Source organism: Linepithema humile, chromosome 6 (genome assembly GCF_040581485.1).
Source record: "Linepithema humile isolate Giens D197 chromosome 6, Lhum_UNIL_v1.0, whole genome shotgun sequence".
NCBI classification, from domain to species: Eukaryota; Metazoa; Arthropoda; class Insecta; order Hymenoptera; family Formicidae; genus Linepithema; species Linepithema humile.
In genome coordinates, this window is record NC_090133.1 from 29,042,402 (window position 1) to 29,065,078 (window position 22,677).

Genomic DNA, 22,677 nt, shown 5'->3' on the forward strand with positions numbered 1-22,677 from the left:
CGCGCGCTTGTGAAGGATAAAAAGTGTAGGCTGGTGGACATACTGGAAGTACTTGATATTTATTTTAAAATATGTATATCAATAGAAAACACATACATAACAAGCGGAAGACCGTGGCCGATCAGAGGCGGTTTCCAGGCCGTGTAACATCGTTGCTCTGCGTGATCTCTGATCGATCCAACCAGAAATTGTTCATCGATACATATAAGGCGATAACTCGTGTAAGGAACTAAAGCGCCGTTTCGCTCTCTCCCTCTGCTAGCCTCTGGCACTGGCGCCCTAAAGCGTCACGCTGCTTCGAACAGATCGCTAATCGGTTGTTAGCCGACGACGCTGCGGATGATGCTCTTATTGCGGCCCGTAATGCACTTGACGAGTCACTTAAAGCTACGTAAAAACCAGTTTTATTCGTGTCACACTTATGAACATCATTATAGCAAAAGATAAACTGACGAATACCTGATATTTTTCAAGAAAAAAAAAAAAAGAAACCAGAGCTACGTACACACTATCTAAATTCGTTAAAGCAGTTGACACTTTCGAACGCGAGTTAGGCCGATGAAAAATGAATGACGTCAAAACCAGCGAGATTCTTCCGTATCTTTGCGATAACTATGATGCTAGATCTCTGCCGCTCTTTATATTTATATTTCTATAAATATTGGAGCAAATAGTACTCTTCGTCCGCAGACTCTGGACAAATGTCAACGCGATCACTTCTCGCTATCGAACAGGCTTAAAAATAATTTTCCAAAATAAATTCTTACGCAGAGAAAACAAATTTCTTCTCTCGTGTCTTTCTCTTTTTTTATTATAATCCTTTCCGATCCACAAATTAAAAAAAAATCTAAAATCGCCATTTCTTGTAAAAACAAATTTATAAATGATATTCAGCAATCGCTGGTTCGGAAAGGATTACGATGTACCTAAAATAGTAATTCTAAAATTTCAAGCGTATACTTTAGTAGAATGATACATTCGATGTCTAATAGCGTTCTTCGTTTCGCCCTTACTGCCATCGCGACGATTTCATCATCGTGATAAAGAAGCGCGAGGCACTTTTTTTGATTGCGATTCATTAAATATTGTAAATCTGTAATATAAAATCGCGCGTTATATAATAGTAAAACGCGTTCGGCTATCTTTACAAAATTATCTTCCGTTTAAGTTGCATCAGTTCTGCTCGGTCACAGATATATTCGACAGAATATCCGCAGCTGTCGACGATAAATCCCTCGTCTCGCTGAAACGTGGCATTATGTTTCTGAAAAAAAAAAAACAAATTCTTTATGCAGAAAGTCGAATGTTAAATCTGAAATAAAAAATTGATGGTAATACATTTTGCGAAATTATGCATCCATGTTCAAAATTATAAATGAGTCTTAAAGTCAGTGTATAATTAGAGTAAGACATGATGAGGAATTCAATTTCGTGAATGAATATTTGTCTCTTAAAATTGTTTCAACATACCTTTTCTGTTCACCGAGCAGTCTGCTGTGCCCTTCGCCGAGCTCCGCACTCGACATCTTATCCGCATAGGATCTCTGCTTGTCAGTGCCAAACTGCGGTAGATCTAAGTTGCCGTTATGATATCCATTCTCGCATCTGCTTAGATAGCCGTCCAGCAACGGCGAGCGGCAAGTCTCGCGCGGCGACAAGTAGTCGGCGTTGCTCGGCGACAGGATTTCCTCGTAGTATTCCACGCTTTTCGGCGCCAGACCGCCGACGGTGGAGCCATACTTCCTCGGCAGAGTGGCCGACGCGATCCTGCCGCAGTAGGAATCCGTCGCGGCGTCGTTCAGAGACGATCTCGACAGGGGACTCTTGTAGGACACCGTGAGATCGTTGTCCGCGATGATGTCCGTGCTGTGATACTTGGCGCGCGCGCCAGCGAGGTCCAACGTCGGCGATCTCATGTACCTCCTCAGAGAATCGTGCGAGGAGGACGGCACGCTGCTGCCGTAATGATCATACAAGGACCTCGCTTCCGGACTGTGATGGCCGTACGACGACGTGTTCAGCGTATCGCTATACTTTTCTCGATCGACCGGCGACTTCCTGCAGGACACTTCGTCGCCGAGCAAACTGTAATTCTTGTCAGATCTGCGAAATACAAACAATCAGTAGGAATTTATTTCGCAAAGCTAGAAATTCTTAATTGGTTTTTATCTTTCTCTATTTCTCATTTTCTTGTTAATTTATTTCAATGTAATTTTGTTTTGCAAAACATTCACACAATTTCTCATTATTATAATTCCATAATTTTAATCATAATTCAATATAGCTGCAATGAGGAGTCTTAATTAAATTGCAATACAAAAGTCATCGGAAACAAAAGCAAGAATGAATCCTGTTTAACTCACCTCGTTCGGTGAACACCGTAGTTGTACAATCTACTGCGTTCTCTCTCCCTCGTGCTATTCAAGCTGAACCGCCTGGGCAAAGTGACGCTGCTTATCCCCGGCGGCGGTGCTGTCAGGGACGGCCGCTTCCGGTCGTTGAATCTCGAATAGAAGCTGCGCCTTCGTATACGATCTATCACCGACTCCGAGCTGTCACCGCGCGCGAATAGATAATACGAGGGCGATGTGGGCGAATGCAGGTCGCCGCGATTGTGATTTAAGTCCGCCGAGCAAATCGACCAGGAGTCGAAGCTTTCTGGTTCCTCGGGCGAGAATATCTCGCTGGTGCAATCTTCCGGCACCACCTTGGCGTTGTTCGTATCGTTGATTTCTTTGGCAGGTTCTGGCGTAATCTCTTTCGGCTTCTGAGCCTCTTCCGGTCCGGCCGAATCGACAATCTCGTCCCGCGGACTGGAATGATCGTATCGCGACTCGATGTGGTTCTCAATGATCCTGGCGCACTCGGTGACCTCTCGCTTCAGCTCGGCGACGTCCTTCGCTCGCAGCGGCTTATCGATGATGATCTTGTTGCCGGTGATGTTCGCGTGATGCGTCATCTTCGACAGACACTCCATCAGCTTGTCGGCGTCGCTCTCCGTCGCGGGAACGTCCGTCTTGGGCGATCCGGCGTTCACTTTCGGCGAGCCGGACTTGGGCGAATCTCTCTTGGGAGTCGCGTGTCTAAACGTGTGTTGCGGTATCTTGGACAGATCAAGCTTCAAACCCGTCCTGCTCGGTCGCTGCTGCTCCGCCGATTGTTTACTGCAGCCTGACGCGTTCTGAGAAGTTGAAGCGTTCTGAAATACGGATTGCGAGAAATCGGTGGACAGCACGTTCGCCTCGGAGCTGCTCTGCGTCGTGCGAGTTGCGGTAACATCAGTTTTCGATGTTCGCGCAGGCTCTTCGATATCGCCAGGCTTCGCGGATGGCGTTTCTCGAACGTCTGATTCCATCTGCTTCGACGATTTCACGGTATTCTGATCGTCGGGATTGTTTCCCTTCGCAATCTGCGCAGCGGCATTTGTTCCTTCAGGACTCTTCTCCTTTTTCGCGATGACGATTCTTTTCTTTATCAACGGTTTCGATGCTTTCTCCTTCTCGTCGGATTTACTCTCGGAGCTGTCGGACGACTTCTTCACCACTCTTTTCACCACGCGCACAATCTTCTTCTTCTTAGCGCCGTCGACTTCGTCCTTGCTCGCACTCTCCTTCGACTTCACCAGCTTCTTCGTTTTCTTATCGTCCTCGCCTTTGTCGATTCTCGCAACGGACTCATTCTTGCTCAGAGAACTTATGTTCTTCTTGGTTTTCAGAAGTTTTTTGTCTTCGCTACTGACGATAAACTCCGCGTGCTTATTGTCGACAGTTTTTGGCTGCGACTCCGACTCGTCTGGCAATTTGCGCGACGGCTCCGGTTTCTCCAGTTTCGTTTTATCCGACGAAGTCGACGAGTCCGACTGCGCGACTTTCTCCGGCGCTCTCTTAACATCTCTCGATTGCTTTTCCAGTAAAGGTTTCCTATCTTTAACGGTCGATTCCTTCAATTTCTCCTTCGGCGGCGATCTCTTGCACTCGCTCACCGTCTTCTCCGGCGATCTTTTGCCCTCCGGCGTCTTCCTCGTTGATTTGATATTGTCACCTCGAGCAAACTTGGTCGGTATTCTGCTCGTCGCGGCGTCCTCCTCCTCGACAGCCGGCTTGGCGCACTTGGGCGGACTCCTCTTTAGCTTGCTCATGATCGCGCTCTGCGTGCGGCCGTTGCCGTTCTGCTTCGCGTCCGCGCTCGTCCGAAACAGCCCTAACATCGACGTTACCCGGCTCTTGGCCGGTGCGCTCTTGGCGTCCTTGTTGTTCTTTAACGACGGCACGCTCTCCACGCTGAGCGTGCGCTTCACCTCGGCCCGAGCGGACGACTCCACAGGACACTCTACTGGCGGTGCCGAGCACTCGCGCGCAGCACGCTCCTTTCGCTCGCCCGGAGCGCCGTTCATCGTTGTCTTCGCGAGGCCAGTCGTCGTCTCGTTGTCACCGGCGCGCAATCGCTCCAGCTTCTTCTCCAGAGAATGCAGAAAGCTGCTCTTCGAGCCTTGCCGCTCGACCCTCTCCTCGTTCTTGGAGTCCGAAGAGGAAGAGGCGGCGACGGCGCTGTCCAATTTGTCCTTCTGCAGCGCATTTATCTCGTTCTTCTGCTCCTTGCAGATCTTTTCGTCCTCCTTGCGCTCGCCCTTGCTCTCGCTCTTCCGTCGCATAAAACGCGACTTCCGCCGCTCGTTCTCCGCCGCCTTCTGCGCCTCCTTCTCCTTCACGTACTGGCTCTCCTCGCGCGGTGTGTCGAAGAAGTCCGGGCGCAGGAAGCGCGAGATGCGATGCTGCTTCGGCTTCTGGCTCTTGTTGCTGTCCTTCGATTCCGATTCCTTGCCACTGCTTCGGAAGAACTTGCTCAGTATCGAGCGTTCCTGACTGGCGCTGCCGATCAGCGTGTCCTGCGTGCCGGCGAACGACTTCCTGCGGTCCACGCTCGTGCTCGGCTCCCTCGTCAGCGAGCCTGAGCGCAGTCTGAGACTCGGGATGCAGCTGCGTCTCTTGCCTCCAGCTGCCGGATCCGCTGTGATCAGCGCCTCCTTGTCGCACTTGTCCGTGTCCTTGTAGTTGCAGCTGAGGTTCGGGTTGAAGCGCTGCGGCGTGAGGTTCTTCAGCTTCGACTCCTTGATGAGATTCTCCGCCGCTAGGAGCCGGCTCTCAAAGCTACCGGCGCCATTCGGCTTGCCAGCGTAGTCGCCGAGATTCGACGAGGACTCCTCCGTCGGCGTGGTCTCGTCAGATCTGTTGGCCGACACGCTCGACGTGGTGGTGTTGGTGTCCATCAGATTGGCGTTCGAGTTGCACACGGATAGCGACGCGCTCTCCGATGCGGAGCCGTTCTCCACGATGCCGTCCTCCCTGCAGCCGGACAGATACGCGTCGTCGCCGGGCTCCTCCTGGATTTTGTCCGTTCTATAACCGTAAAAATTCTCCCGCCTCGCCGCAACGCTCGGTCTGCCCGACTCCTTGTACTTCCGGCCGAGCGTCATTATGTGCCGCAGCGGCGGCAGCGATCTGTCGTCGACGTCGTCGTCGTCGTCGAACAGACTGATGCTCCGGCGCGGCGAACGCACGTCCGATCTGTCGAATCTGCTCGACGCCTCCAGCAGGCTGCTGGCTCTTCTGATACCTCGATCGAGCGACCGGCCTCTGCACTCGCTCTGATCGGACGCCAGCTTCGCGAGCTCGCCCAGACTCAGCGTTTCCCGCGTCGGCGACTGATAGTACCTGCCGGTGTCCCGCGACGTCGACGGCGAGCGCGGTAGCGACTGGCGGGTCTGCTCGATGAACTGCCTGCTCAGCCGACGCGCCAGGCTAGGAGTGAAACTCTGCTCCAGTGATTCCCGCCTGATCTGCGGCGTCGTCTCCGCTTCTACGCCCGCCTCCTCGTGCACTCGGTCTACTTTATCTGAAAGCAATCAGGATATAGTCTACGCACATTCCACATTCGTGTTGTTTACGTGTGTCTGCGTGTGTGTGGACAACGACGCTGTTGTTCCCGTTGCTGTTGTTGTGTGCTTGCTGTTGCAGGATGTGTGAAATATCTCCGGAAAAAAATATAGCACTCACCCACCGTATCAATTTACACTCCTTTATTTCTACATACATAAATCTCTCTTATAAAATCTGTCGAAAAATGTAATAAATAAAACGAAACGTCTCTCTCTCTGTCTCCCATTAAAATTTTGTTCCTTCTCTCAAGGGGGAGGGGGAAAAAAAAAACGGATCCAGCTATTGCGCCCGCACTCCGTTTCTGCGTCGATGTATATTTTCAAGTCACGGAAGCTTTCTACGAACGTCGCGGCGCGACATCGGATGACTTAGAATAGTGGAAGATTCTTACTTTCTTTCGAACTAGCTTTAAGGGAGATCACATGTGTATACAATAGCTGATTGAAAATATGCATCAACGATACCAGCAGCAGCAGCAGCGTACTGTGTCTCTCCTTATATATAGATATTAATACAGAAAATTGTAGAGCTACGTACTCATTTAACAGACACCATGCAAAAGTAAAAGACTCGCGGATCTGGGGAAAACAAGTATGGATCTCGAGTAACAAATCGATTGGCAATAATCTCAATCTCGTAAAATAAATATATATATATATATATTTATATCACACTCTTAATGCGCTCCTAAATCACAATGTGTTAAATGAGTAGACTCCGAACAAGGAAGTAGTGTGCACAGTGGATAATATATTAAATACAATATATATAAATATATTTATATATATATATGCATTATCAAAGCATGCGGAGACAATGTGAAGTAATAAAAACGCTGTTATTTAAACTCTTAAAAACACAACAAATATCAGCCATCTCAGACAAGGGTTAGCTTCCGCTTGCACGTATACAATCACTTTCATCTTTTTTTTTTTTCGTTTTTCTCTTCTTTCAAATACGTCGCTAACAATGTCACATAGAAAACTCTCTCTCTTTCTCTCTCTCTCTCTCTCGTATAACAAAGTTATTCTCGTTTTTTTCTTTAAACATGGCAACAAATAACTTATCTATCAACGATTTTCGCGAGCAGGTTTCGGTATGATTTATTCCACACGCTGCGCGATACCACACTTGCAATTGTCGTAAGTTGAAGCTTTCGAGCTTGCGATTGATTTTGCGCAGAAAACTGTGCATCATCGGTTCAGCGTGCGGTTCAATCGGCATCGTCGTGTGTCGCTTTATTTTATATATTACTCCACGTAAATATATTTACATATGTTTCTGTACACTCAGGAATAAATCATACCAAAGATAACCCGGGGGGGAACTCGCGAAACAGGATGTCTGGTCTCATCGGAAAAAAAAAAAAAACGCACAGGTGTCAGAAGTGTATAATATTTGTTTCCGAGCGTCGTACGTTGTACAGCTATCGATCATCGTAATGCGAGAATGCGAATGTCCAAATGTCTTCCCGCCGTGATGGAAATTGTACTGTTTTGCCGGGCGATCTCATCGCTGCGATCACAGACTCAATGCGGTCTAAACATCAGGCAGATTGACGAAGTACACGCTCGAGAAAGGACGTCGGACGAGTGTGCGTGACCGAACGGCGAAAGATTTTCTTTTCTTTTTTTTCTCTCTCTCTCTCTCCCTCTCTTTTCGGTTTTTTTTTCTCGATATAATGAGACTGCGTGTAACGTGACTTTACTGGTGTCACCATTCGCTTTGAATTAGGCATACAGATATTTAGTACCTAACTTGGTTTGTCTACTGGGGATTACCGTCAGCCCGCCTACGTAGAGTCACTCGCACGGTCGCTGCAACAACCGTCAAGAAAACCGTCAATCAACGTGTCACAAAACGACGCCACTGTAGAATTTTTTTTCTAGAATGCATTTTCGAGTAATAATTGTTTGCTAACTTACTGGCCGAATGCGATATGCCACCGAGATTTTAACATTTGAACAGGGTCTTCCTTGCGTCTTTTCTCCTTTATACTTTATAAGAGAAGTTATAATTTTTCAGAAATTTATTTATAACAGAAGTTGTAATTGTTCAGAAATTTATTCATTTTATTTGTTTTTTTTTATTTTTATGCTGTCTTTTAGTAAAAAAAAATTGAGAATAATATAAAACAAATATTAGATTTTTTTATTAACAAATAAAAAGAAGACTTCCTGTCGTTGAGTCAGCCAGAAGCCGATTAAGCCGAAGAATCGTAAAATACTTATTGCAATTCCGATCTGTACGAGAGTGCTAACAAACAATTATTCGAATTACTGATTGAAGAGTCGACGATAGACGTAAATTAATGCATGAAAACTTGAATTAAATATGGATCTCTGTCTTTGGATAGTGGAATTGAGACTTTTGTTGTATATTGTATATGGATATGTGTACAGTCATGCTCCAAAAATTTAGTGTACACTAGGTAAATAAAAAAAAAAGGAAGAAACTGCTACTACGATGTTATGAGATAATAGAAATCAACAGCAGCAGTGCATTGCAACAGCTATGGCATATATTACGAGGTTCTATGTCAGGCAAAGTGAGCAATTTGTTCTATGTCTCTTTGACTTACTCGAGGAGAAATTTTATACCTATTTGTTATTTTATTAGCTATTTTAATGTTCAAACACATATGTGTATTTCGTATTAACTTGCAAATGCTTGCAAAAAACCTGAAACTTCGAATTAATTTTGATAAGAAAAAAAAAACTTATAAAAAAAGTGAGTTTTTTTTTCACTATAAACAAATAAATAAATAAATAAAATAAGATTAAGTAGGTAGGTTGTCCCAAAGGAATCGTGCAGACATGCTTTTGAGAATGCGGGATCGAAAAATAATTATAAAAAATTTATTACTCTTTATCAGTTATATCGGTGTGTTTAAAAACTATATAAAGTGCTGAATCATTTCTTTATCTACTTTTGTCGCAAGTGGTCGTCGTTACATCTGCAAGTATCGATAAATTATTGAAAAATTAATCTTCCAATTACTGTACGTAATTTTGGTTACTTGACACAAATTAAACATTCGAACTGAATGGAAAAAAAAAAGATAAAATCACAAAGAGATGAATTGCGAATATACATACCCATCTGTGCCGAACATGAACCGTTCAATTAATCTATAGTGTGTTAGTATCAAAAGTTGCAAAACATCGTCAGGCAAGAAATCAAAAAAATTAACTTGTCGGAAAGAAAGTAACAAAAAGAGAAAGAGAAACAATAGGTAAAAGTAAACAAAAAAGATGTGCTCTGTCTATCAACGACTCGACAACAGCTAGGTACTAGGAGATGCATACTGAATACCATCCAGCATTTTCTCACAAGGCTAATAAGTTTAACCAGTGACAAAATAGCACGATGACCACGGCGATTTAACAGAAGCTCTTCGTCCATCTGGCATTAATTCTTTAAATTAACGCTACGAGTAATCACTTGAAATTGTCGATTCATATCTAACACGTCGGAGAATAAAATGCAGATAAAATGAAAAAAAAAATTTGCAAAAACTTCAGCTTCTGTGAAGACGCGTGTCAACACTCTACAACATGAAATATTCATATGTACAATTTGCAGTGGACCTCGATCGACGACAATTCACAGATCGTACGGAGGAGATATCATTTAAAGCGATTGATTTTCATTGAATCAATTTTAAATGCCAATTTTCACTTGTACGCGCGATTCGATGTCGTCGCGCAAGGTGCTACGGTAAATTGCGGAATAATCGTACTACACTCTCTCACCTCTTGGCAATGTATTGCTGCCGATCTCGAAGACGCTGTCCCGGGAAGGTGTGCTGCGCGATCCGGGACTGTTGGGCGTTCCTGGATTCGAGGTGCTGGCGGAGTCCCGCTTGGAGAACACGTCCGCGTCGCGGCTCAGAGAATGTTTGAACTGCGATTCCGAGAGCCGCCTGTACGCACAAGAGAACGACGACAATGTTACTCGGTGTTGTGCATATAAAACTATCTTTCCTGTGAATATTCGAATATCGAGAAAAGAAGAGCGTGGGAAGGGAAGAATATCGAGCGCATTCTGTACGAGAAATCTTGCGAGTGCGCAAAACAAATCTGGGAGGCGAAATCAGAGTACTGGCGAGAAGAGGGTGTTTGGCAAAGAAGCGAAGGATGCACAGCCGATGCGGGTCGATCGACAGGTATTTCGGGTCGCTTGTTTATTTTCACAACAGTGCTTTCGTGGTGGCGCATGGTTAAGCCGAGGGGCGAAATCAGGCCGGCGCAAACGTGTACACGCATGTGAGTGCACGATCTAGTTTATTCTTTTAACCTGCTTGCAGCGTGTGTCCAATTGCGAATTTTCTGCGTGTCTCGCTTTACTAAACAACTGCGGACGGTCCCTACTACTTGTACTCTCGGCTAGTATCAGGCGCGCGTACACACTACGGTTCTATTACAATCTCTTTCTGAACAATTGGACTCACGTAGTCACGGTCCGTGTTTCGACATAGCTCTCGTAGCTTGCACAGAACAAGCACAAAAACATTATTATCATTACAAAACCATCATGATTATTAATAAACAAGTTGTTGATAAAAGTTTTTATATCGAGATCTCAGCACTGGGTCCTCGATACGTTTGTTAATTACAACTGGAGGTGATACGCGAAACGGGAGATAGCGTATTTACCTGGACAACGGCTTATTGAGGCCCCAAAACGCTTGCGACGGCTGGGAGCTGAGCCTGCCGAACAGTCTACTGCTCGGAAAACCGCCGGCTCGATTATCGTCGACGTTGAGCCGCTGCGTGAGACTTCGCACTCTCGACAGCAGTGTCGAGAACAAGTTCTCGGCTGTTAGTAATTCAAAGCCGTCGTCATCGTCGTCCTCGCCGGACGACAGGCTGTCAGCGTGCTCGGACGGCTGTCTGGACGGCCGCGAGCTTCTCAACCGGTGCATGTGCCTTTGCAACAGATCCTCGCTGTCGAAAGGAAGACTACAATTTAAATTTGCTCGAATCTCAACTTAATGCAAATTCCAGCCTAACATGATGTGATCAACGTAAATTTTATTTTAATTAAGAAACACGATTAACACATAAATGTAAGTTAGAATGATAGAAAATGATAAAAGTTGTAATACGCAAAAAATTGTTAAAGTTATCAGGATCGCATATTTCGACAAGAAGCCGAAATTATATTTGATTAACAAAGCTGTCAAAATTTTAAGAGCCCATTTCTCGATATTAGATAAACACAATTCGAAAAGAGTAATGCAAATCAAATTTCGAGATTATACGAGTTTTACATATTTAGAAACTATAATTAATTGTAATTATAATATATTTAACTCAAAGAGAGAGATCTATATATTTTCTAGATCTAAAGCTGAATCTTAAAATATAAATTTTATCGCAAGACTTAAAATAGAAAAAGATGCAGCTATATACGTTTCTACGTAAAGAAATCAATACTTTGAAAGGTTGAAACCGTACTATATTATTTTTGTGAAAAATAATGCAATCGTCATGTAGCGCACGAATTCACGTTACACATTCAAATTTGACGAATTAAAGAGCGAAATATTTTATTTACCCGTGTAACGAGGAGAAAGGAGACTCGTCCTCGCTGGCATCCGATAAAAGCGAACTCATTCTCCTCGGTCTACCGAACCGCGATCTCGGTGGATTCGCGCTTGTCGGCGTGCTGGTCTTGCTTTCCGGCTCCAGACTACCCGATCTGGGAGTAACGTAACCGCCGCCCTCCACCGCGATAGGAATTATGTACTCTCTAGGGCTCTTCCTAATCGGTTCCGGTCCTACGGTCGAGCCGAGAGCGCTGTCTGTGTCCGAATCGGCGGTTGACTGGCGCGACAGAGAGCCCGATCGCTGAGACATCGATCTTTGCGGCATCGGCGGTTTAGGCGGCGGGGTCGACGAGTGCTGCTTGGGTTCAACTCCTGCCTCCACCTGTATATTTTACGGATGTTAAAAATCAATTTTATCGTACAAATTAAAAGAGAAAAAATGTGTGCTTTCGGAATAAATATGTCGATTTTTACTTGAATGGGTATAATTCTCTCCCTCGGCGGTGCGACCTTGGATCTGCCTTCCGGTTCCAAGCTGGAGCTCCTACTCGTATGCGGCACCGCCGCAGCGACCGGGAATGCCACCTCCGATCTCTGCGTGCGAAGCTTCTGTGGATGAAAAGCGTCGATCTTGGCCTCCACCTCAGACTTGAACGCCACAGTCTCCGACGGCTTGACTCCGGCCAGCGTGATCTCGGCCTTGCTCGTCTTTCGTCTGGGCAGCGTTGCGCTCTTCAACGTGATTTCCATCTTGCTCGACATCTTAGGTTCTTCCGATTGAGAATTTTCCGTGCCAGCCGTGTCGGACGTACTAGATATCTATTGCAAAAAAAAATTAGATGCAAATCGAACGTGTGAGTAATCGACGCTAGTTTTATACTTACAATCGCTTCCGGTGCCGCCGATTTAGCGTCAAAAGCGTATCTCGTGTCGACCGGCGTGGAGACCGACACTGTGGCCGGCCGTACGTCATTCGGCGCTACCTGAATCTTCAGCCCGAGCTTCTTGGAGTCCGAGCTCTGCGGCGATATCGGCGGCGAGCCGTTCAGTTTTCTTTGCATCGGCGGCTTGCCGATCGCGCCGCTGATGATGTCGACGGCGCGCTTCTTCGCCTCGTCCCGCTTGTCCAATTTATCTTCGGCGGCCGCGACATCCTGGCCTCCCGCCGCCTGCCTCTGCTCGTCCTTGTCGCTCTTCCTATCCGTTGGCACATCGATGATGACTTTGGACGCGCTGGTCTTCACAGGCGGCGGCGAGGTTACGGACGAGAGGCTAGCTTTCCGCTCGAACGCCCGCTTCGCGCCTCCCACGTTCACGCCGGGAATAAATATCTTCTTAGGCTTCTCGCTCTCCGCGGGCGACGTCAGTTGATTGAACTTCTCGGCGGTCTCGAATATCTTCGAGCGCCGTCTCTCGACGGGCTTGGCGGGCGCACTCGCCGCCTCATTCGACAGCTCGGAATCAAAGGAGAGCGCTTTCTCTTTGAGCTTCTTGAAGTCGCTTTCCGTTGGCTCCGACTGTTCTGCATCTTGCGACGATAAGTACGCTTCGTTCCTAACACTCGTGTCGTTCTCATTTGGCACTTTTGATTCCACGGCGTCCGACTTTCCGCCCAACACCGTCTCGCTCGCCACTTCACTCGCGCTATCCAAAGTAGCACCTGCGTCTTCGCACAAGTTCTTGCTAGGTGACTTGGCGCACTTGTCTTCCTTGTTACTCGCCGTTCGATCAATCTCGCAGCTCTGCTGAACGCTCTCAGCGGACATCGGCTCGTGCGACCGCTCGCATTCGCTCGCCAGCGGAGTCTTGCTCCTCTCCTTGCTCTGCGATCTCTCTTTCGACTCTTCGATCAGCTCCAAACACGCCGCTGCGCCTTCCGCTTTGTCAATCTCGGCAGTCTTACTCGTAGGAACAGTTGCCACAGCTGCAGGCTCCACTTCCATCGCCTCTTCCGATATGGGGTTTGGAATCGGAGCCGAATGATGCCTGAAACAATATATTTCTCGAGGTAATATTTGTCCACACCGACCAGAATTAAATCTTCCAAAAAGTTTCGAAAATTATTTAGAAAGAAATAGTTTATAATTTACCTCGACGAAGACCTGTACGTTCTGGGCTCTCGCTCATCCGACTTCTCTTTCCTCCTGGATCTCTCTTTCCTCTTCACGCCCGCCGCCGTGGTTTCGTCCATCGACGGCGTTGTCTCCAGCTTCCTCTTAGCGTCTCCGACCGCGGAAGACCTCGATTCCTCGTCGAACAATTCTCTTATCCTTCTGTCGGAGCTGTTCTGATCGAGCTCCATCAAGCTGCCGACCGAGTGGCACCTGGTTGGCACTAACGTTTCGGAAGACATGCTGTTCGCGACATCTCCGCTCGCCTGTTGATCGCCCACCAGCAGTTTCTCAGCGCTGGCCGACTGTGGCACCAGCGACAGCAACAAATCCAATCGGACGGGCGTCTGAGCCGCCAGTTCCTCGGCGATATCGAGACAATTCTGCTCGTAGCCCTCGTTTACCCACCAGTGAGTGCAGATTCTCTCGATGTCGGCGCGTCGGCCGGGACACACCGTCAGCATCTCCTTTATAAGCGGCGATGCGGCTAAAGCAGAAGACAAAATTATATAAATTTAAACAATCTTAATAATTAATATAATAAAATTATAGAGTTTTATTATTAAAGCAAAACAATCTAACTATTAATATCCATTTTTTTTAAATTTATTTTAAGATCACAATTATTAAAAATTGAAACAAATTCTTTACAATTTGAATTTATTTTTAATCAATACTTTCTTTTGTAAAATACCGATGCGAATACACGAGTGTTGTACTCACGAGATGGCTTTTTGGGCTCAAAGTAATCTGACTGTGAGATCTGTTTGACTAGTCGTTTAAAGTTAGACCCATCGAAGGGCATAGCACCGTAAACCAGCGTGTAGAGGAGAACGCCGAGACTCCAGCAGTCGACTTCCGGGCCGTGATAAGGCGTCCCCTTCACTATCTCCGGACTCGCGTACAGCGGGCTGCCGCAGAACGTGTTCAACAATCTCTGCTCGTCGAACACGTTCGAGAGACCGAAGTCGGCTATTTTGGCGTTGCCGACTTGGTCGAGCAGAATGTTCTCGAGCTTCAGGTCCCTGTGGCAGATCTTGTGCTTGTGGCAATAGAAAACGGCGGTGGCGATCTGTCGGAATATCCTCCGCGCCTCCTGCTCGCTCAGAACTTTGCGCTCGCTCAGGTAATCGTACAACTCGCCCCCGGCCGCGTACTCCATCACTAGCACCATCTTCTCCCGGTTTTCGAATACTGCGAGGATAACGATTCGTTTCCTTAACAATCGCGTTAAAACCAAACCGAAGAGACGAAAAGCATAAGCGCCAATTTCACCGGCATCAATCAATCTCAATTATAGCCTATTCTCGTTTAGATTTCTCCCATTAAGTCAGCTCATCAGCTATCACGTAGACAAAGGAGAGTTTAATCGACTACAATGGCTGGTTCATAAATGACGACCGATCCCATTTGCGCTTATGCTATGCAAATCGTGACGCGTTATCGCATGGCCAACCTTACCCTCGTAAATGTGAATGATGTTCGGATGCTGAACACTCGACATAATCTGTATTTCTCTTCGTATTCTGATCAGATCGGCCTCCGTTTCTATCTTGCACTTCTTAATTGTCTTTATCGCCACCTCCTGACCGGTTTCCTTGTTTATTCCTAGCTGCACCTTCCCGTAAGTGCCTTGTCCTAATTTTTTTATGATGTCAAATCTGCAAGATATTTCGACGAGAGATTCAGCGACTTAATTCGGCGTTAAATGCAAATTTGCGATCGCAAATTACACTGAATCGACGGTTGACTTTAGCTTATCAATTAAACAAAAAAAATTATTCTTATTTATAACAATTACTGGAATCTTTTTCACTGACTATGCGTCTTCATAAACAGAAAAACAAATTCCTCGACTTATCAGTTAATGGTACCTTTGTTTCAGTTTCCGCTTGTGATTGTGAAGGCGCACACCACCCGTGCTCTCCATCCCCCCCATTATATTGTGTATACTCGCTTCTCCGACGACCATTTTGCCCGCGTTTGTCTGCAAAAAAAACGAATGATAAATTCTGATATTCGCAAGATTAAAATAATTTTTTACTCTTAAGATACTAAATTGTTTCGGAATCATTATTCGGAAGTGCTGAGACGGACAGTCCGCCTAAATCACCTTTTATCAGACGTTGTGCGGAAGATTTCAAATATTCCACAAACTTCCGCTTTCATTACGTATTATTATTTCGCGTCTAACGTTTCGAGAGACACACGCTGCCGAGAATTATTCGTCGCGGGAATAAAATTCGTCTAAATTTCACAGACGGCGAACATTCCGTTTTAATTTCGTTCCGGCGTGTCTCGCAACGCCGACGGTTATTACGGCGCGATTCTTTCTCCTTTTTTCTTCATACTATTTCCCTTTTTTTTTAGTCGCTTCCTGTCTCCCAGGCGGAACCGCGGATGCTCCTACTCTCTCGTAAACGAGGATGACAGCGACGAAGAGTAGCTATAGCCATCCGAGCCTTACACTAGAAAACGAAGAAGACGAAAGCGAAGGGACGGCGATGAGGAGGAGAGACAGAGAGGAGCAGAATGCGGTGAGTTTATTTCGGGCGTCGAGACGCCAGTGTATGTCGACCCGTCGTCGGTGGGTTTCTCTTCTCTGCACCGTCTTCATGGCCTCCCTGCACACTCTCAGAGACTCCTCGCTGCTAATTTCCTAAATTCTTCGGCGAAATTCTTCAGGTTGTCACATTGTTCCGAATCAATGAGGCTCGGCAGCGATTCCGAATATCTCACCATCTTAGCGCGCGAGATGCTTATTAACTCCGAGAAACCGCCTCGTCGTTCTTACTCTCGAGCGATTAATGAGACGTAATCGTTACTGGACCCAAGTACAAACGACCGTGCGTTATGCCAGCGGCACTCCATTCGTTGTCTCGTCCGCGAGAATTTTTCGTCGCCAAAATAGCTAAGCGCCCTCGTGGCGCGCACGTTACGCCAAGATTTCGTCAAAGCGCGACAGCGTTTGTTCGCCAGCGTTTGTAATATAAATTAGACGCGAATACACGGCGTTCGAGGTGCCCGGACGAATTTTGCCAGGCGCGTCCATTGATCAATTCGTAGTCCGCTTTTCCTCCGCGCGAAATACATAAAATGTCAATAGGTTCTAAATTATTAGCGATCGAGATGGGATCCGCAAAAAAGTCCTATTTCCAGCTTAATTTTATAAGAATTTACTTGAAAATTTAATTACCCAACTGCTTGGCGTCTAGAATTTATTGATTCTTCTAAAATTGTATGTTCCAATTTTGCATAATCATCTCTTCTTCTGAGGAAAAATTGATCAAGAGACACGCAAAAGCCTGAACAATCAGCGATATTGGTGGTGCATTCTGCATCGGTGCGACTGGCAGGCCGCGTCTGGACGGCGCGGCATAGTCGCACCGATGCAGCCAAGGTCCGTCCGAAAGAAAATAATTCTCCACTTGAACAGACTCCTAAGCTCTTCTCACTCTCTCTCTCTTTCTCTAGGGCGACCCTCACCGACGGGACGACGATAGCTCGTTGCCCGGCTATTAATGCACCACAATATGGATAACGGCTGGCTTAAGTGCGGCGCCCGCGTCTTAAGTTCAGGCGCCTGACGCGTCGCGTCGTCCTCCGGCGGCTGCTATTCCGCGAGGGTGAATGAAACCGAAGAAGCGACACCCCGCCCCGGGCGGTCGAATATCTTCACTTTCGACACACTGAGTAATATCCGGAATTTCCGCGCGCTAAAAATACAGACCGTCGAAAATAATATTCGATAAGTGAAAATGAAGAGCGCGACACATTTCGGAATAAATAATAGCAGAGGTATCACCTCCGAGTTCTCTCAATGTGCGCACGCCGTCGTCAAAGACTGAACAACTTCGCGACAAACTCGCCGACAATGATGAGGGAGATATGCAGTGCGTTCCCCGCAGTTCCGTCATGGCGTTGCATCAACAGCTCGCGGTCTTTTGTGCGCGGTTATTACTGTCAGAAGCGCGAAATGAATACTAGAATTTTCTCGACGAGGAGTCCAAGGTTGGCCGAGGTTCGCCTTGGGAACGCGCGTCACTCTATTCTACTCTGTTATTATTATATTATTACATTTGTACGAACATTTCTCGACGTCGATGGAAGATACATCTATTTCGAGAGACTTCCGTATGCCGCCGCCGTCTGCCGTTTCGCACGTCTACTATCTCACGTTTTAATCACTGCAGCATCTCTCGCTGCTATTTTCGTATTAAATAATTTATATCTCGCGCATCGACTCTCAATTTCAAAGAAGAATCACATTTTTGCCGTTCGGCATTTTTACGTCCAACAATTTGCATCTCGCATTCTCATTTGAAAAGAATTTCATTTGCATATCCGTCAGGGTCGTGTAAAACAATTTACATCTCGCGTGCACCGGGCATTCTCGTCTGAAAAACAAAGTTCTACAGTTTATATTTAAAAAATTTTTGTAAAAAAAAAAATTGCCTGAATATTTAAGAGATCTCGTCCCGGAATTTGATGGAAAACGTCACCGCGCCGTGCAGCTTTTCTGGGACACTCGGATGAAACGGCGACGAATGAATATTGCGCTTTCAAAGGACTCGAGGCCGAGGTCTCTTTGTAGCTTGCAGCGCGCATTGAAAGCGGGATGCGTTCTCCGGTGTGGACACAGCGCGCGATGCCGTCTGCATATTTTAGAACTTGTTGCATTCATGCCCGCGGGCTCGCAATTTCCTCCCTCGCGAGAGTATCTCTGCTCTGATTGCCGGAGGTAGCGAGACTCGCTGGTTGACGCGAATCTCGCAGAGGGCAGCCGGCCGGTGGTCCGTTTTCGCGCATCGATGCGTTTTTTCTTGGAAGAGTGTCGTATCTCCGTCATGGAAGACTGTGTTCCAAGGAGGCGTCGCAGGTGGCAGGTGTCTCTTTCGCGTAAACAAAGTTTTGTTTTCGCAGCAGCTGCTGCACTCCGGCTAATGCTGCGATAGTCCAAATAAATTACACCGTCGTGTTATTTGTCGCGCAGAAAAACATCATCGACGCGCTCGCTGATAATCGTAGACCTCCTAATCGCAATTAGACGGAATTTAATTGAGGACGATACATAACCGTTCCGCCCATAAAATTGTAACAAATCGCCGAAATTTGGAGAAACAATTATAAAAAAGAATCGCAGGATGAAAAGCAAAGCCTCCGTTTCTTCTTATCCTGTTCTCAAAATAAATTCATCGACACATGTGCGTCTTGCTTTTAAATTTGACAATCTTCGAGCTTGCGTCGCTATTTCCTCTGATTCGATCTCGTCTGTCTAAAAGGTGAACGATCGGCCGGCGCTCGATTAGCGGCCAGAGTTATTTTTCGTAACGGCCTATGTACAGCGGATATAGATACACGCCGTTGACGAGGGTGTGCGCGGACGACGGGGCGACACATCGTCCGGGGTGGTGGAGGTGAAAGTAATTATTTGCGTCCGTTGATTGGCAGCGGCGAGTTACTCGCGACGACGAGGCGCGCACGTGCGTCGCTCCGTTCCCGATACACTCTCGATCGGTCGCCCGCTCGCTCGCTCGCTCGCATTACGGTATTTTTAGCGGGCGCGTAGACCCGCGGGCAGGCAGCACCGACAACTGACGTCCTAATGACACCCGTTTCTTCGCCGATCGCGTGTGGCGATCGCGTGCGTCGTCTCCAATCACTTTTCCATGGCCGGTTGACCGTATAAAACAATCTCGCGTGATCATTTAAGACTCCTTACTGCCTATCGAATTATGAAAGGGAAAAGCCGTGTAAATTTTTTCTCCTCGCGGAATGTATTGACAAGCCATCACTCGCGTTCGACAGCACAAATTGATAAATATACCGAAAAACTTCCTGCAAAAATGAACCTTACAACAGTTGATTTACGGTTGTTCACTGCCAATCGAACAGAAAGTTGTTGATACACTTGCTCAATCTATACTATAGACTGTGAATGGTGAAATGCAGTAAACTATTTTATTTCGTTCATGGTGTGAGACAAAATCTGACAGTCCCTCTTGCAACGAGATTCAGAAGCCGAAATCTCCGAATAATAACTGCAACTTATATATCATAACTGCTACTTGCTACAACGATATGAGACTAAATATGATCATAATTGATGTACAGTCAAAGCTCCTCGTGTAAGAATTCTGATTCACGCGCGCCGTTATATTCTTTCGATTAAGACCGTCATCAACTTCGTCAGGGATGACTAACGCTACGGATTTATCGTTCGATTAACACGGTCAATCGCACAGCGCTCCTTCTTCCTTTCTCCTTCTCCTTCCAGCTCTGTCTCTTTAACGAAGGTCAATCCACCGAAATGTGACGTTTAAGGATGTACGTACAACCGTGACATCATGATGCGCGTCGACCGATGCCGTTGTGATTCATGCTGATATTATTATCGTTGTTCTCGGTGTCGTACGTTCGAAAACGTACGCTCTCGGGTGGCCGCTGCGAAACTGGCCGACGGCGGATGGATTTGCGAGATGCATTTCCACTTGAATCGTTTAAATTTCAACCGGAAGATCTGTTCGATTTACACTGTTTCGCAATTTAAAGTAAGTGTGAAGTAAACGTATCAGTTTTTATAGTTTTGGCCGTATTTTTTTATATCGATTGCACTTTCTTTCTTTATGAGATACAGATTTCTTTGTGAGTTCTGCTTCTCAGTAGAAAGTCTTTCTTTCTAAAAGTCAAATCAGAGAGAAAAGTGAGAAATTCCACCAAGATGAGTAGCTGTTGAAAGTTTAAAGCTGTTGCACAGTCAACGGATCGCAGAATCGCTGAAAAACTTCCTCAGCAGTATACTTATCGCTAAAAATTGATTAAATAATTTAATAATCAAGTCGATAATTCCTTCATCAAGCAAGTTTGATAACTGATTGGAAGCTGTTAGATTATTTCACGAAAGAAAGAAAGAGAGAGAAATAAAAATACATACAAGATAGATAAAAAAAAAAAATAAAACCAGAACAGAGAAAAAATATATCAAAAACTGACATATCTACATTACCGATAAGTAAACTGATTGTTCAATTCAAAAATCTCATCGGAAATTTTGTAATAGCGACCCCGCACGGTGCACGTGATCCAATAGCAGCGAGACTGTACACCGACAAAACTGCAAGACCTATCAAAACTTCCTCGTGGCTTTCGCGAGGTGCGCGAGAGAGGAGGGACCACTTAAAGAATCCGAGACTGTCAATCAGGTCAAATGAAACGTGTGTCTGCATGTATGAATGTATATGTGTGTCGCGTGCACACGTACACATACATACGTTTGCAGACGGTCGCCGTTTTGCTGCGACATTGTATCTAGGTTCCTGCCGACGAAAATAATGTCCTGAAGAAATTCTCTCCTTCGATAAGCCGTTTACGGGAAAGTCGGTGCGCTTTCGAGCTTATTACTGTGTGTGGGTGTGTATACGCGTACGTGTGTGTGCGTATTTGCGAGACGGCGAACGCGTTCCTCTTTTATCGTTGGGTAATCGGACGCCCACGATAGCGAGAGATCGAGAACTCTCGCAAGGATGTACGCATGCATGCATCAACGAGAAATTGTATTGTAACATTTATCGAGCGTTCTTTAATTAATAATTATAAATAAAATGCACTGAGCTTATTCTAAGCACTTTCATGCTTTTCAATATCTAAGTGATGGTATTGCATCTTATTGTTTTTAATTGTTAAATATTAATTTTGAAGAAACAATGCAACAAATCAGTGTATTTTTTTGCAATTTCTACACTTTCAGAATAATGTAAGTGTATGTTTGAATTTTGGAGCAAGAGAAAGATGAAAGAAAGAAAAGAGAGAGAGAGAGAGAGAGAGAGAGAGAGAGAGAGAGAGAGAAAGAGAGAGAGAGAGAAAGGAGGGGGTGTAAAGATGAAAATTGCCTTGATAATATTTTGTGTCGCAATCGAAGAAATCTTATATTCCTCGAGTATTTTTGTACCTTCTGTTTCCAATTTCTCGACATTCTGTGCCAATTTAATTCCTCAACTTTCTCCAGTATTCCCTGGTCATTTTTAACTTTCTCAATCTTTTCTTACATTCTTTGACCAAATGACTTTGAGCAATGCAGTCAATATTCCTATTATTTCAATGTTCCTGGAAAATAACAAACTATTTCCTTTATTCTTTTCAAATATCGTCCAATTATTCACAATTTTTATCTGAGAAATAATATTGAATGTAACAGTACAATGAATTTTTTACATAAAATCATGATAGAATAATTATTCAAGTGTTCTGAGACACTTTCCCTATCGACGTAGACAAACCAAAGAGTTTTCGGGAAGATTTTCCTAATTTCTTTTCCATTCCTTCTGACTTTTTCCTGCATTTCCCATTGCGATCAACTTACGAATTTTCCTTGCTGTTCTCTCTGCTAATTATCATCGATTTTTGCCCAACTTGCAGATTATTGGGTTTTTTTAGACTCCGTAACAACGTCATATTCTGTCTTTCTCTGTCGCTCTCTCTCTCTCTCGTACTTTCCGACTGCAACGGATAATAATTCGATGCGGACGTCGGCTCGCCCACGACGACGACGGCAAGCTCTGAATGGGAATCGCCGAGAAGAGGACGTACACGCATACGTAACACACACGCTCGCACCGGCCGCGGCGGGCCTGACTAAAAATAGCGGGAATTCGTACCTTACGATGTGAACTCTGGAGCGCGGATTATCCTCTCACTCTCTCCGTCCTTCTCTTTCCTGCTGTCTTCCTCGTTTCATCCGATTGTCCGTCCGTCCGTCCGTTCTCGCAGTCCTCGAGGAAGTATCGTTCACCAGCGAGCGAGGCCGCACCACGATTTCTCACAGCCACACGCACACGCACATACGCAACACTGGAGCGAGCCTGCAGTTCGTCGTCTGCCGGTTACACGGCGACGATGTTCCTCGAGCTTTCCTGGACGATCGCGAGATCCGCGACGCGTTTCCACTTCATTTCGTCGAACACCCTCCGCGAGACGACGACAATGACGACGACATAGCGCGCAGCTCGAACGCTGCCATCGTCTTTATTTACTAATTTTGGACGTGAATGCCGGGAACTGGCGAACACTTGGATTGCAC

General features: G+C 45.9%; 1 protein-coding gene across 4 annotated transcripts; it reads right to left on the minus strand.

Annotated features, from left to right (window-relative positions):
* Positions 1–40: 40 nt before the first annotated feature.
* On the minus strand, positions 41–22,673 carry Nuak (Nuak family kinase 1). 4 transcript variants are annotated; one of them, XM_067357681.1, is made up of 14 exons: positions 22,256–22,673; positions 15,476–15,588; positions 15,063–15,262; positions 14,325–14,795; positions 13,581–14,088; positions 12,375–13,476; positions 11,965–12,309; positions 11,499–11,872; positions 10,595–10,885; positions 10,390–10,425; positions 9,692–9,861; positions 2,364–5,892; positions 1,471–2,103; positions 41–1,264 (listed from the first exon to the last, which is right to left on the minus strand). In XM_067357681.1, the coding sequence occupies exons 2-14, from the start codon at positions 15,571–15,573 to the stop codon at positions 1,174–1,176; spliced, it is 7,848 nt and encodes a 2,615-aa protein (XP_067213782.1). In that variant the 5' UTR covers positions 15,574–15,588; positions 22,256–22,673; the 3' UTR covers positions 41–1,173. The 4 variants fall into 4 exon arrangements, with proteins under 4 accessions (XP_067213782.1, XP_067213780.1, XP_067213783.1 ...); XM_067357679.1 differs by lacking the exon at positions 22,256–22,673 and adding an exon at positions 17,691–18,835; XM_067357682.1 differs by lacking the exon at positions 22,256–22,673 and adding an exon at positions 15,715–15,936.
* Between the last annotated feature and the right edge of the window lie 4 nt (positions 22,674–22,677).

What these genes read in the sequence shown, in the direction of transcription:
- Nuak (XM_067357679.1), bottom strand. Translation starts at nt 17,717, where the DNA reads ATGTATCTTCCATCGACGTCGAGAAAT. An exon ending in TGAGCCCAAAAAGCCATCTC is followed by an intron (nt 14,089 to 14,324) that starts GTGAGTACAACA and finishes CTTCTGCTTTAG; the next exon opens with CCGCATCGCCGCTTATAAAG. An exon ending in GAAACACGGACCGTGACTAC is followed by an intron (nt 9,862 to 10,389) that starts GTGAGTCCAATT and finishes TTGTGCGTACAG; the next exon opens with GCGGCTCTCGGAATCGCAGT.